We start from the raw sequence: 14,716 nt of genomic DNA, 5'->3' as shown, positions 1-14,716 counted from the left end.
CTACACAAATGCACCTTTGGTGACTCCCGTAGCAAGGCAAGGGTAAGAGAAGGGCATTTGGATCATGTGAAAGAAGATGAGGTACAAAATATTTTTACATGTGTCATCTTGCATTAGTCTGGGCTGTTTTCTTAATTATTTGATTTATCTTATGAAGGTTCCCTTAAGTTGTATAACTGAGCCAGTCTTTTATGTGCAACCAGGTCGCCATCCATCATATGTAAAGCTACACACTTTTCTTTACAAAGTTAGCCTCTCATTTTGAATGTTCTTTTCTAGTGCTTTCTAGATGCATTTAACCTGTGACATCAAAGAGCTAATAAATCACTGCAGCCTTGCTCACTGTGAACACTACAGTGATTCAAAAGTTTATGAACTACACTTCCTCATTTCTCTAACACAACCAAGTTTAATTATTGTTGCTCAGGCAAAACTGGTTTTGCCGCTGTATTCCCGTCAATGTTTATGTAAAGTAGTGTGTTCAGGGAAGCCTTTATGGTGTTCTGATTCACTGCCTTGGTTAACATTTGATGATCGAGTGCAGGGTTTTGCAGATTGATCAGGGACCCCTGGATAACTGACTGGAGTGACTTTTTTTAGGAAAGACAACAACTAAAGAGTTCATTTATGTTCCCACTGAGAGGTGATACCACACAACAGTCAAACCATGAGGTGCTCTTCCATTCTTATTCTGATGCTGAACAGCTTCTGCACATTTTCACAAAGTAAGTGGTTTAAATATACAACTTTGTTCTTATGTGGACTCATACTTTAAGTCAAGTTGAATATTATTTAGCTGTTCACATCATTACATTGCTATTTGACTTCTTCTCTACTTCAATATTTTCAGGTAACAATGAATTTGTCTACGTTGTGGGCTGCTTTGACAACGGCATTACAGAATACCAATATGTGATCGATAACAATGAGATTTTATACATAGATTTTGAAAAACATAAGGTTGTTTACACTGTGCGTTCGAAGTAAAAGGCATTGATCATACTAAGAGCAAAAAGGCGCTTGCTAAAAAATCCCTGCCTTATCACATTAATCTTAAAGATACATCAATGAAAGACGTATAAAAGTTCACTGAACCCACAGTCTTGGTTGAGTGAGCTGTAAAAACATTGGCCAGCAGAAGTGCGCCTGCAGCAAAGTGGAAAAACAGGTTTTTTATCTGATGTGTTTTTTGTTTACATTCTTATAAATAGGGAGTGTTTGAGGGAGTTCTTATTTCTGGTAAATGCTTTTTGACATGATGATACTTTTTGTCAAATCCCCGGAATAAATTAATGCTTCCACCTGTTACTTTTGTGGAGTTTAGGGAAATGTAAATTTTGTGGATGAAAGGAAAAATTCGTACATGAGATGGAAATGTAGTGTGGATGAATCATGAAGACCTCTTTCCTCCTTTTTCTGATGCTGAACACCCTCTGCACCTCCTCACAAGGTAAGGTTCCTGAACCAATATGCACAGAAACCTGTTCACTGCTTTTTTTTTTTACAAGGATGTAATATGGGCTTATAAAACTGTTCCTCTTTTATGCATCAGTGTTTCTAATTCATCTTTGCTGCCATTTCCTTGTTTTCAGTCACTCATGAATTTGTCTATGTTGTGGGTTGCCCAGAGGATGGTTCGACACAAGTTCAATATGTCTTTGATGATGAAGAACTCTTCTACACTGATTTTGACAGACAACGTGGTGTATTCACTGGTCCACCTTTTGTTGTGATGGACCAGACTTACTTAGCTCAGAGCGCTCATTTCTACATAAATGCAATGAAAGCAAAGAGAACATGTAAAATTGCTCAGGCTGTCCTCAAAGCTGAAGGGATAAAGGGACCAGAGGAAACAGGTAAGTAAACCTGATTTAAGAAGGACCTGTGTGTTCTGTTGTAAAATACTGAAGCTTTCAGTGAAACCTCTGACCCTGTGTAGACCCCCCTGAGAGCGTCCTCTACCCAGCAGATGAAGTTCAGCCTGGAGTTGAAAACAGCCTCACCTGCTTTGTGAACCACTTCTACCCTCCTGGGATCAAAGTTAGTTGGACCAAAAATGGCAGCCCAGTGACAGAGGGGGTGTCACTCAGTCGATATTTTCCAAATAAAGATCAAACCTTCCACCAGTTCTCCACCCTGAAATTCACACCAGAGGAGGGGGACATTTACAGCTGCACTGTGGAGCATTTAGCCCTGGACCGGCCTCAAACAAGGATCTGGAGTAAGTGATGCACTCTTGAACTTTTGCATAAAACTGACATGTTTTCTTGATGTGATGATAAATTTGATTTCTTATTCTCCCAACAGATGTGGAAATGAGTCACCCCAGTGTTGGAGCAACTGTCTTCTGTGGAGTGGGCTTGACTCTAGGGTTGTTGGGAGTTGCAGTTGGAACATTTTTAATGGCTAAAGGACACACTAAACAATAATAAATTCTTTGTTGCAAGCCCGAGTGAAAAGGAAAAGCAGATTTTAGCAACATGTCAGTTTAAAGTGTCACAAAAGACCTTTAAAGATTATTACAAAGATACACAAAAAACATTTAGAGGCCATTACACTGAGACATTTATGATTAAAGGAGTTAATAACGTTGAAACAAACTGAATTTAATGAAAACTGAATTCTCTAGATGATCTAATGGAGAAATAAAGTCTTGGAGCTTATGAAAGATTAATCCAGCATAGTGATTTCTATGCTTGAAACCACTGCCATGGGGATGGTGTCATTTGAGACAATTATGAGCATGCTGAAGGGATTGTTTTTTTAATCTATAATAATAACAATGACTAACTTGCAGAAGACACCAAGATGAGCCTACCAACAGAAATCATCACTTACACACATCTAGGACAAAAACAGCACAGCATCATGATGTACAGTCTATGGTAGTGCTTTGCCTTTGTGGGTTGCCAAATTTGCTACAATCAGAAAAGTCCTAACATGAGAGTTTTTTGTGTGATACAGTTTGTGAAGGTGGTCCAATCACTGGAAATCAACTGGAAAACATCTTTACATTTTACATAATTTATTGTTTCTTAGGCTGTGGTGTGATCTCAACTGACTGAGGTATGAGTATCAGGCCTGTCTTGTGTTTTCCTTCTAGTGAAGCATTTTAGCAGAGTTTTAGGAGCAGAACAAGCCCTTAACCTCACTCCTTCCAGTATTTAAACCCTCCTTAACCAACTATGCCCCGTTTGCTCCCCCTCCCCCCAACATTTAAAGGTCCCATATTCTGCTCCTATTCTGCTCCTTTTCTGCAGTTTAATATGGATCATTGATGTCTTCATGAAATGGTAGTAACATGTTTTGGTCAAAAAAGCCAATAAATCAAGCACAGCAGCATTGTTTCCAGGCTCTCATAGCCCCTCTGTTCAGAACGCTCTGATTTAGTGGGCGTGGCCTTCATATGTAAAATGAGCCACCACTGATACCGCCCCGCTCTTCTGCGTCACTGAGAGCGGCGCCACATCCATGACTACCGAGCTCCAATTGCAAACTGTTTAGAAAACAGCGAAAACAGCTCATTTACTGTAACATTACAGGCTAAAACAACAGGCTAACCACAGCTACAGTTAGCATCCTGAAGCTAACACAGAGACAGGGGGACACTGAGGAAAAGCTCTCACATCTGCTCCACAGCACACAGCATTTAAAATACTCACATTTCCAGGATCCAAAGTTTGCTGGTGGATGGTTGGTAATGCGCCTGGATTCAGGACCAGTCTATTCTCTAGCCCTCTGTTGTACTGTCCAAAGTTGGAAAAGCAGTCGGCCGTGAAGTGACAAGCACACACATGCACAGTTTCACTGAGTGTAGCTGGCACATTTCCTTGATAAATGAACTCTAGCCACTTAGTCTTGTCTTCTTCCGAGGTGGGAAGCTTTCTCTCCAGCAGTGGGGACGTGGAGGGGGTTCGGGGTATCTGCTCCGGTGGACCAATCAGGTCAGACTTGCTCCTGATTGGTCAAAAAAGGGAATTGCTGACGTCGACAAATCCCCAAAATCTTAACAGCTCATTTTAGGTCAGGATTTTAGATTCACAAGCACTACTAAGTACAGGTCATGTCATTAAATATCACATTTTGTGGGCTGGAAGGAAAGCCAAAGACCCGCAAATTTCAGGAAAAGACTTAATAAAGTGATTTTTGCACAACATGGGACCTTTAATTCCTCATTCACACTTACGTTAAAAAAACGTTTAAACACTATGTTGATGTGTGGTTCTTGCTAGTTAATGGCTCATTCAAGAAATGTACAGTCAAGAGATGAGTAGCAGCTTGCTCCTTCAGCTTCTGTTTTTTTTATGCAGGTGTTACTTGAAAGTAAAGATGGCAGGTTTTTTTATTATACGAAGCATTTTTTTCACACCTAACAGGACAGAGTTAACTGATGTGAAGGACTCGTATTTATCTATTTACTCCATCTACTGCATGGTGCCTTGATGTAAGAACAGTGCTGTTACCCATCATAAATAAAAAGGTTTCAACAAAACATTTGGTTCTCTTTGATGCTATTTTTAAACTAAAAATATAAACTAACATTTAAAAATGTGTTCAGAGCTAAGTACAAACAGTCACACAAGAACTGTTACAAAATCACTGACTATCTTCAACAGGTGTGACAAGAAATTGATCTGACAGCTGTCGCGAGATGCTTCATGTCTAAGTCTTGATCATCTTGACGAGATTATAAACATACCCAGCAACTACAGGTTTGAGACCCTTTTGAATCAATGTGTTAAAAGTAGGGCTGCACGATTATCGCAATCATTCACAATCAAAAAATTGAAATTTGTCATTACCGTCACATGTCATTACTGTCACACAGGTGACAAGACAAAAACAGTGAAAATCTTGCACATTTGAATTTTCAACACACAGAAAAAATACAGGAGGTTCTCGATTTATGTCGTTTCAACTTAACAACGCCAATAAATATATGTACGTAAGAAAATAGAGAAGGTTATTTTTTATCTTAATTTAGTGTACTATATTTTATTACATTATACATTTATTTTATTTTAATTGAAATATCTATTTTAATTGTCTGAACTGTTTTCCCATGAATATGAAGTATAATACATGTATTTGGATAGATATTTAGAGATTTAGGGGTAAAAGTATCCCGTTAAGACGCGTTGTAAGAATGGAACTCGTTCATAACCCAAGGACCTCCTGTATTAAAATATCACTGTGATTTTTTTTTATAACTTCTTAAACCTAACCCTAACTTTTTTTATTTTTGCAAAAAACATTTTTCTTCTCGGAAATCTACCCTGGGGACAGAAAAACTCCCTTAAATGAAGAATCACCCTTTTATAGCATATGCAAACTACACATTAAACCGAAATGTCCTGCACCCGATATAACTTCTTTCCTTCACATTTAGCATCAATGGTTAAGATTTGTAAAAATTTAAAATCAAAAACAATTCTCAGTTAATCTGGTTATTAAAGGTTTTTACAATCAACTGGTGTGTGATTTTAGCTGCTTTGAGATGTTATAAGGACACATCTAACAACTCGTCAACACTAAGATTATATTACTGATTTCCTTTCTATTGTTGTCGTAAAATCTATGTAGGATGTTCCCCTTGCAACAAGGTGGTGGTTATGTAGAAGCGACAAACAGAGTGTGAGACACACCCACTTGGTAAAATGTTGTTCAACAGTTTTCAGAATAACTTCCTCATACTGGAGGCTAATTCACTTCTATTGTTTCATGTGTCAACATGAACACATGCATCTTCATTTTACTGCCATGTCTTCTGCTGTCCTCCCAGGCAGGTGAGTAACAATAAAATTAAAGCTTTGTATGTGTGAAAAGAGCTTACTGACTCCAATCATGACCTAATATTTGTTGCTTTCTGTCACAGGAGCATCTCTCTTTGGTTGTGGTTTGCTTCGCTGTCTTTATACCTCGTCTGACGATGCTGTTTATTTGGCCCAAATCTTCATAAATAAGGTGCTCTGGGGCGACTACAACAGCACTGTGGGGAAATACACCGGCTATACTCAAAAGGCCAAAGACTTAGTTGATGAGTTGAACAAAAACCCTTCGTTTTTGAAACAAGAGGAAAAGAATTTGGAGGAGTGCAAGGCCAACATCCCACTTGCACTTGAACTCCTCTCAAAACCAGGTGATTTTACATTGCAGCATATTCTCACAGAGATTTTAAACATTGTTTCCCACAGCAGGAAAACTCAGCACTAATGGTTCCAAAAAGATCCATCCCTTCGCTCTCTAATCTGCACTTATTTTTTACAGCCATGGAGCCCTCTGTCAGGGTAAAGTCAGCCGACGCATCGGGCAGCAGACATCCACACATGCTCATCTGCAGCGTATACAACTTCTACCCCAAACAAATCAAAGTGAGATGGCTGAGAAATGGACAAGAGGTGACATCTGATGTGACATCCACTGAGGAACTGCCCAATGGAAACTGGCTTTATCAGATCCACTCTCATCTGGAGCTGACACACTCATTTGGAGACAAAATTGTCTGTCAGGTGGAGCACGCCAGCTTTGGGAAGCCAAAGATTTATGAGTGGGGTAAGATCAGAGTGACAGGTGTGAGCTAAATTCCTCATGTTTGATTAGTATAGATAATTTAGTTAAGTCTGGGTCAGTTTCTTAGCTTTCAGAGTTGTCTAAAGGTAATGTGGCTGCCTTTACAAAGTCAGATAAAGAAGAATTAGCAAGTGATAGGATTCTCCATACAAGACAAAATGTTATGTGGGCTCAATCTTATGTTGAATTGAACAATCAATAATTTTGAGGTTATTTTTAAAATCTGGTGTTTTTTTTTTAAAGATCCATTACCTGAGGCTGAGAGGAACAAGATAGCTGTGGGGACGGCTGCGCTGCTGCTGGGTTTGGTCTTCTTTGTGGCTGGGCTGATTTACTACACAAAGAAAACAAAGGGTGAGAAAACAGATTAACCAAAAGAGCAACAAGAGCCAGATCCATTTCCCATCTGCTGTTGGCATTTAAGGCAATATGACTGTAAAGCTAAATATGCACCATTTAAAACACAACATGACACTAATGAAATGTTCTGTTTTTGGTGCCATTACATGTGTTTTTTGCACTGATGCATTGAGTCACCAAAAACTTGATCTATAAAATTTAAAATTTTAAAACATGAAATAATTAACTACAAGGGTTGACAGACAAATCTACCACAGTAGATGTAAAAAGGAATCTGACAAAAACTTGTTAAGTTTAGAGTCAACTGTGTCAAATTTGTAAAAAAATAATAACTTTGATATTGTTTTTGTTCCAGGCCGGCAGTTGGTGCCAACCAACAATGAATGATGTGTTTTTCTGAATCACAATCCGTTCTATGTGTGAAATATGGATTTACTCAACGCTTTGCAATTCATACATGCTATCCTTTACTCGTCAGTATGCCTTTTTTTTTCAAAGGATGATTTCAGAGGGCTTATATTCCATAGAAAGCGAGGGGAAAAGTTAAGATATACCATTTGGACTCTATTAACTTACACTCAGAACGGTGTGTCTAAATACAGTATCAGTCAGTGTTTCTTGATTTTGTTGCCGAGAATGAAGGTCAAAGTGTTGAATTTGAAAGGTCAAATTTTTGTTTTTTTTTTGTACTTTTAGAATTGTTTTATGATGTATACACAGCTCTGCAGGCTGAAAGAAAGTAAATGTGATGTGTCTGAATATAAATATTTCTTGATAATCATGGAGGGAACAGTGGTCTGTATCACAATTTTAAAAAAAATCTAATTTACTTCAATAATATACTCACATGACCCTGAAAAAGCTGCACTGGATACGTTTCGTGTACTCGAACCCAAACTCTACTGAAACCAAAAACACTGATCTTACTCATACATTAACCCAAGAGAGAAGATGAACCTGCAGGTTTCAAAAAATGTCCTATAATTTTGGTCTGTGGTAGGAGAAATACTCTTTATGTGGGGTTCACGATTATCTTGTTTTAATGAAACAAAGTTAGTGCTTTGACATGAACTGAGGTCTTTCAATACATTTAGATAAAAGCACTAGTAACACTGTTAACACAGACTTTAAATGACAACACATTAGTTTTTAATTTCAGAAAGAATTGCCTCAGTTTACTTTCCAACAACATGGTTTCCTTAAAACTTAAGATCCCTTATTCAACCAGAAAAAGTGTACCATTGTTGTCAGGTTACAGGCCAGATAGCTGATTTGCTGCTGGGTAGTGGAACTTGTCAGGATGCAAACAGTATTAACAGCTTGATAAATGGGTAGAGGCTTTAACTGGTTCAGAGGAGTGATGTGGTCTCAAGTCTTCAATGCCACCACTAGCATAACAGTGTCCACACATGATGAGTAAACTACAGCACAAGACTGTTAACTCTCACTTCTCCCTAAGTATCCTTTACAAACAGCAACTGAACCCTCACAATTATCCAGTGTTTCATATATGACTAAAGTACTAACAAACTTGATAGGATCCAGTAAAAAAAAATGGAAAAACCTCAAACTGCATAATATATTACATAACAAGTTGTTCCACTTTCATGCAAGGGTATCATGTGCTGCAGCCCTCAGGAACGTCTCAGGGACAAAGGTGAGTGACTGGGCTGCGTGGTCTACAAGGTTGGACAGATTGTCTGGAATCACCAGACAATCTGTATTTTATGAACAAAAATTATTTATGTTTCAAAGTAAAATAGTAATGTTTTCTCATAATCCTATCAGTCTTCTGTCCATTAAACAGCCTAAAGTTTTTTGATTTTTCTTTAATCAACACTCAATGTTTTATGCTTATTTTTAATACATAACTAATAATGTGATGATATAAAAAGTGATGCTAACGTCACAATGCGCTCTATAAAACCACAACAAAGATTTTATAAGTTAAATCTGGAAACATTTGGGCTACACTGCAGGATTGATGAGGGTTTAGGAATAATGGCTTTTCCTCTTTGTTTTCAATTTAATGACACACCAGGTATTCCCACCCTGACATCACTGCTTGTTTTCCTCAGTTTATCAATGTGTAAAAAATGTATTCGATGTATATAACTTATTATTCATATTTTTATTGCATATAATTTATTTTTGTCTGGATCCTGTTCCTCTCTTTTACATTGAATCACTTCAAGTGAATTTGCTCAAATAGGGGAATCTTAATCAGAATATCTTCAAGATTATGGGGGAAAATAAGGTTGAGATCTCATTTGATTTAGTTAATCACAGTAAGCCCGTATAGTTCTAGTAATTTAGATTAAAAAAAAAAAAAAGACAGAAGAAGATATAAAAACAGTTTCGGACTCCAGCGCATCATGCTACCTGTAAGACAGAGTCCAGGGCTCAAAACCCAGCACATCCGCGCAGGCGCTCTCTGCAAGAATGAGCCGATTTGGGTTCTATTTCATCTTCATCTTTCTGTTGATTAAATGCCCGAGTTTGATCCTCTTCGTCTGTTTCGCCATATATATTTACATCCATTACAGAACAAGATAACGGACAGACATGCATAACAGCTATGACGTTTACTGGAGATTTGTTAAGGCAGCACCCAGTTCCCAAACACGTCAGGGGGTCTGTCGTCCTTGTCCCCGCGGCTCTGTGTGGCGTCAGCTTGAGATGAGGGACTGTGCTGGAGGTCGCCCTAAAAACAATCAGAACACTGGAGTGGACGTCGCGGTTACGTTACCGAGCGGCGATAACACGCACTGGATGCTTGATAAGAAGCGGGTTTATTCTCACAGAGACAATGGCTGGAAGCAATCACCAAAGATAGGCACTGAACACAACAACCGGTAAGTCTCAAAGACTCGTTTGTAACCAACAGGACCGTGTCTTTATTTTTTTCTTTTTACTTATTTGCTAAAAAAGCTTAACTATCATCTATCATCTATTAATCTCAACTGGTGGAGACTTCCCTTATTCTTTTTGGCTTCACCAATTATAATAGCACTCCGATATTTTTTTTGTTTCTTGTTTTAGTGGTAAAAAGTATTGCAGGAAAATTTTTCATGGACATTTTTTTTTAGCAAATTTTGAAAATATTAATTTTACCACTATGCACCACAGGCTATTCTGGTCTACCAAACCTTAAACTGAGTTCTGTAGTTAATCTTCCTTAACCCAATTTGAATGAATGAATGAATGAATGAATGAATGAATGAATGAATGAATGAATTTATTTCGAACATGCAAAAAAAAAAGAAACAAAACAGAAATAGGTCGTCACCATAAACAAACACATGCATACTAAACTTAAAAGAAAAACGAAGACTGCAGCAACAACCTGCATGTGTTACATAACTACATGCTCGAAAAGGAGTAGGAAGAAGTTAAACTTATTTAATCCTACCCCTATTATCCACACCTCCTACGGTGATATCTTAACTTTTACATATTTATACTTTTCATACACATTCACATAACATTTCCCTTATATGATACTTAATTTCTGTATATGTTTTATTTGTTTGTTTGTTTAATTTTCAATTGGCTCTGTCATTACCGCCCTGGGTCAAACTGCTGTTCTTCATCCTGATATTTATTCAAAAGGTGTGTTTTAAATATTCTCTTAAATATGCCTATAGTTTTACTTTTCTTTAATTCATCTCTCAAACTGTTCCATAATTTAACCCCTGATATTGACAAACACATACTTTTAAATGTTGTCCTAGCATGGTGTATTTTGAAATTCAGCTCCCCTCTTAAACTATAACCTCCTTCTCTTTCTGTAAACAGTTTTCTTATGTTGTCTGGAAGTAAATTGTTTCTTGCTTTGAATATTTTTTGTGCAGTTTTAAGCTGAATCATATCTTGAAGTTTTAGGGTTTGTAATTCTAGGAAAAATCTGTTTGTGTGGTCTCTAAATCCTGCTTTATTGATGAATCTGATGGCTCTTTTCTGCATTTTAATCAGTGTTTGGAGATTACTTTTGTATGTGTTTCCCCATACCTCTAGGCAGTATGACAGATATGGCAAAATTAATGCACAATATAAAATATAAAGTGCTCTCTGGCTGAAAATTTGCCTTGTTTTTCCCAGGACGGCAATGCTCCGTGCCAACTTCCCCTGAACATATTTAATATGCGGCTTCCAGCAGATTTTGTGATCAAGAATTACACCAAGGAATTTGATTTCATTTACTCTTTTTATGTTAACATTGTCAATATTTAATTTTACATTTATATTTTTGCTTCGTTGTCCAAATAACATAAAATTTGTTTTATTCAGATTTAAAGACAGCTTATTTGCTTTAAACCATCTGTTAACATTGTTCATTTCCTTTGTAATTACATCCAAAAGCTGCTGTAATTCCACATCACAATAAAAAATATTTGTGTCATCTGCAAATAACACAAATTTTAATACATTTGACACATGACAAATGTCATTTATGTACATTATAAATAGTTTTGGTCCTAAGACTGATCCTTGAGGGACCCCACAAGTAATGTCCATAAGATTAGACGCAATCTGATCAATATGTACAAACTGTTGACGGTTTCGTAAATAGCTCTTCAACCAATGCAAAACATGGCCACGGATACCATATTTCTCTAATTTTCTTGTTAGTATATCATGATTAACTGTGTCAAATGCTTTCTTGAGATCTAAAAACACTCCCAGTGCGTACCTCTTTGTGTCAATAGAGTCTGTTATTTCTTCTACTAGTTCTATGAGGGCCATTGTTGTTGATCTATTGTTTCTGAAACCATATTGACTATCAGTTAGCAACTTGTGTTTCTCAACAAAACCATCAAATCGTTTTATGAATAATTTTTCTAGTATTTTTGAAAACTGGGAGAGTATTGATATTGGCCTATAGTTACTGAAGTTATGTTTGTCGCCTTCTTTGAATATCGGAATAACTTTGGCAATTTTCATCTTATGTGGGAATATTCCTTTTTGGAAAGACAGGTTAAAAACACAAGTTAGTGGTTTTGCAATACCATCAATAACTTTCTTCACAGTTACCATGTCAATATCATCCCAGTCTGTACTGGTTTTGTTCTTAAATCCTTTGACTATTTCATAAATTTCTTTTTCTTCCACAGGCGTTAAAAACATTGAGCTTTTATTTCCCTCCACATAATTAGTTGGATCTATTTCTGTCCCATCCACTTTTATTTCCTCTGCCAGTTTTGGTCCTATATTTACAAAAAATGAATTGAATCCATTGGCTACCTCCTTCATTTCTTTAACACTGCTTCCTTTGTCTATAAGATACTGTGGATATTGATTATTCTTTGTTCCATTTTTAATTACGGTGTTTAGTGTACTCCATAAACCTTTTGTATTGTTTTTATAATATTCTAGCTTTTTACAAAAGTATTCTTTTTTACAAGTTCTCATAATATTAGTTAGTTTATTTTTATATGTTTTATACTTCTTTTCCGCTTCAATAGTTCTATGTTTTATAAATTCTCGATAAAGGGTATTCTTTTTTTTGCAGGCATTTTGTAGGCCTTTTGTCATCCACGGTCGTCCTGCATATTTTTTATTTATTTTACATTGTGTTACTGGACAGTGTTTATCATGTAATATCTTAAATATTTGCAAGAATGTTTCATATGATTTGTCAACATCATTCTCATCATATACAGTTTTCCAGTCTTGCTTTACTAGCTCATTTCTAAAACTGTTTAACGTCTTTTCTGTTCTAATTCTTCGATACATAATGGTTCTCTTGTTTTTGTTGCTCTTGTTTTTACACTCATAAGCTGCAAAAATGGGTAAATGGTCGCTAATATCATTGATTAATAGCCCACTTTTTATGTTATTATCCATAACATTTGTAAATATATTATCTATTAAGGTGGCACAATGTGTTGTTATTCTGCTTGGCCTTGTTATGAGGGGAAATAGCCCAATGCTGTACATGGTATCGATAAATTCATCTGTGTTTTTGTTGTTAAGGGGAAAAAAATATCACAAACTTTCTAATTTGCTAAATGAAGTTTAAAAATGCAGATAATGTTCATTGTTTTACCAAGTGTACCTTATTTTGAAATTAAATGTGTATACAGTCTTTGTGTGAGTTAACTCGTGTTTGTTTTCCCCACAGTTCTCCCCCTAAACAGTGACTGTACCAGTGTATCCAGCTTTTTCGACTGTTTGAGCAAATGGGTCTCTCCCTGTCAGCTTGGTTCTGTGGCAGAGCAGATGACAGCCTTCCCTCATCATCATCGGTCTTTTCATGTCTGGCTGTCCCCATCCCTTCTCGCCTAGCTGTTATTCTGGCTTCTTCTCCGGTCCCATCTGAAGACAGGCGCTCACACTGGAGCTCAGTGCACCACTCTCCTCACTTCTTCTTGTCTGCCTGCAAACAGGAAGTGACACGCTCACCCGTGGAACTGAGCAGTGATGGTGTGAGGGCTGAGATGGGGGTAATGAGTGGTCTTCATATATGGGAAGTACTGTGGAGCCCAGACCTCAGAGGAAGCCATGCTGTTATTGGCATTTCCACGCAGAATTGTCCTTTGCAGTCCTCGGGGTACAATGTGCTCATTGGGGGAGATGTGCAGTCCTGGGGCTGGGAACTGAAAACCAATCAGCTCTGGCATGCTGGTCAGAGTCTCAGACAGTACCCAGGAAAGAGGAAAAGCAGTTACTCTGGGGTTGCCAAGACACCTCTCAACATTCCTAGGCACATCTTACTGGTCCTCGACGCAGATGCAGGGACTCTGGGATTCATTGTAGACGGCAGCTTCCTTGGTGTGGCCTTTTCAGACCTTCCTCATGGAGTAGAGCTGTTCCCAGCAGTGAGCAGTGTGAGGGGAAAAGCCAGCATACGACTGCGTTATCTGAATGGGGCCACATGTGAGTGTGAAGTTTTATACAGATGAGCTTTCATCAGATACTACCAGATTATCTAAAAGAACTCTCTTTGTTTCTCCTCATCAGGTGATCCTCCTGGACTGATGGCTTTATGCAGACTGTCAATTCGTCAGGTTTTAGGACAAGAGCGATGGAAAGAAACGGACAAACTGCCTCTACCACCTCGTCTGCAGCACTACCTAATTTCTGGTCATTAGTTTTTTTGTGCACACACATGTACACACACACATGTACACACACGCACACGCACACACACACACAAAAGGAATTGTTATTTTTTTACAATAATCACACAGTATACAGAGAACTTACAGCAATTTCCTGTTTAAGTTTTATGTCAATATTTAAAACTGTACAGCTATTGGTTAATATTTATCATTCACATTATTTATTTCATAATTATTTATTTATGTAAAGTGTGCTGATGATATTTTTAGACTAAATGAAGTTAAATTTTAACTAAGGCACCAAGGATTGTGGGGACTTTGTATTTTAGTGTCTGAACCACAGTCCCTGGTCCAAACCACTGACTATCTGCCATTACAGTTGTGAACTATTTGACCGAGGCCATGTACAGTAATGACTTTGAATGTATACCTTTCTATGGGACCACCCTGACTGTCTGTCGTGGTTTCTTTGCCTTATGTATGTTACTTCACTAAACTTGTCAAGTGGCAAAACGTAAATGGTTTGCACGCTAAACTTTTGTAAGGTCAGAAATAAGGCTTTATAAAATGTTGTTGAGAAGAGACTAGCACAAAGGTGTATTGATTGAACCTGTTTTGAGTATTCATTATCATCTATTTTGATAAAAGTTGATACAAACACTTATAATTGTCTTTCTTGTTTCTGCTCCATTTTAGCCAGATAAGTTGATAGTCACACGACT

At 37.4% G+C, this 14,716-nt stretch overlaps 3 protein-coding genes across 3 annotated transcripts; all 3 read left to right on the top strand.

Annotated features, from left to right (window-relative positions):
* Positions 1 to 667: 667 nt before the first annotated feature.
* LOC141801408 (H-2 class II histocompatibility antigen, A-U alpha chain-like) lies at positions 668 to 2,525 on the top strand. Its single transcript, XM_074684448.1, has 4 exons — positions 668 to 725; positions 1,593 to 1,856; positions 1,940 to 2,221; positions 2,308 to 2,525. Exons 1-4 carry the CDS (start codon positions 668 to 670, stop codon positions 2,427 to 2,429), a joined length of 726 nt encoding a protein of 241 aa, XP_074540549.1. The 3' UTR covers positions 2,430 to 2,525.
* Positions 2,526 to 5,731: 3,206 nt separating this feature from the next.
* On the top strand, positions 5,732 to 7,317 carry LOC141800578 (rano class II histocompatibility antigen, A beta chain-like). The gene is made up of 5 exons (XM_074683191.1): positions 5,732 to 5,786; positions 5,876 to 6,139; positions 6,268 to 6,552; positions 6,814 to 6,924; positions 7,286 to 7,317. Exons 1-5 carry the CDS (start codon positions 5,732 to 5,734, stop codon positions 7,315 to 7,317), a joined length of 747 nt encoding a protein of 248 aa, XP_074539292.1.
* A 2,044-nt stretch (positions 7,318 to 9,361) lies between these two features.
* LOC141801406 (SPRY domain-containing SOCS box protein 1) lies at positions 9,362 to 14,615 on the top strand. The gene is made up of 3 exons (XM_074684445.1): positions 9,362 to 9,785; positions 13,055 to 13,809; positions 13,894 to 14,615. The coding sequence occupies exons 2-3, from the start codon at positions 13,113 to 13,115 to the stop codon at positions 14,022 to 14,024; spliced, it is 828 nt and encodes a 275-aa protein (XP_074540546.1). The 5' UTR covers positions 9,362 to 9,785; positions 13,055 to 13,112; the 3' UTR covers positions 14,025 to 14,615.
* Positions 14,616 to 14,716: the final 101 nt, after the last annotated feature.

Source organism: Halichoeres trimaculatus, unplaced genomic scaffold (assembly GCF_033239565.1).
Source record: "Halichoeres trimaculatus isolate MK-OKI-2021-1 unplaced genomic scaffold, fHalTri1.1 fHalTri1_scaffold_12, whole genome shotgun sequence".
In the NCBI taxonomy this organism is placed as follows: Eukaryota; Metazoa; Chordata; class Actinopteri; order Labriformes; family Labridae; genus Halichoeres; species Halichoeres trimaculatus.
This window is presented reverse-complemented; position numbering and strand designations above follow the sequence as displayed.

What these genes read in the sequence shown, in the direction of transcription:
- LOC141801408 (XM_074684448.1), top strand. Translation starts at nt 668, where the DNA reads ATGAGGTGCTCTTCCATTCTTATTCTGATGCTGAACAGCTTCTGCACA. An exon ending in CTTCTGCACATTTTCACAAA is followed by an intron (nt 726 to 1,592) that starts GTAAGTGGTTTA and finishes CCTTGTTTTCAG; the next exon opens with TCACTCATGAATTTGTCTAT. An exon ending in AAAGGGACCAGAGGAAACAG is followed by an intron (nt 1,857 to 1,939) that starts GTAAGTAAACCT and finishes GACCCTGTGTAG; the next exon opens with ACCCCCCTGAGAGCGTCCTC.
- LOC141800578 (XM_074683191.1), top strand. Translation starts at nt 5,732, where the DNA reads ATGAACACATGCATCTTCATTTTACTGCCATGTCTTCTGCTGTCCTCC. An exon ending in TCTGCTGTCCTCCCAGGCAG is followed by an intron (nt 5,787 to 5,875) that starts GTGAGTAACAAT and finishes TTTCTGTCACAG; the next exon opens with GAGCATCTCTCTTTGGTTGT. An exon ending in GCCAAAGATTTATGAGTGGG is followed by an intron (nt 6,553 to 6,813) that starts GTAAGATCAGAG and finishes TTTTTTTTAAAG; the next exon opens with ATCCATTACCTGAGGCTGAG.
- LOC141801406 (XM_074684445.1), top strand. Translation starts at nt 13,113, where the DNA reads ATGGGTCTCTCCCTGTCAGCTTGGTTCTGTGGCAGAGCAGATGACAGC. An exon ending in TTATCTGAATGGGGCCACAT is followed by an intron (nt 13,810 to 13,893) that starts GTGAGTGTGAAG and finishes TCTCCTCATCAG; the next exon opens with GTGATCCTCCTGGACTGATG.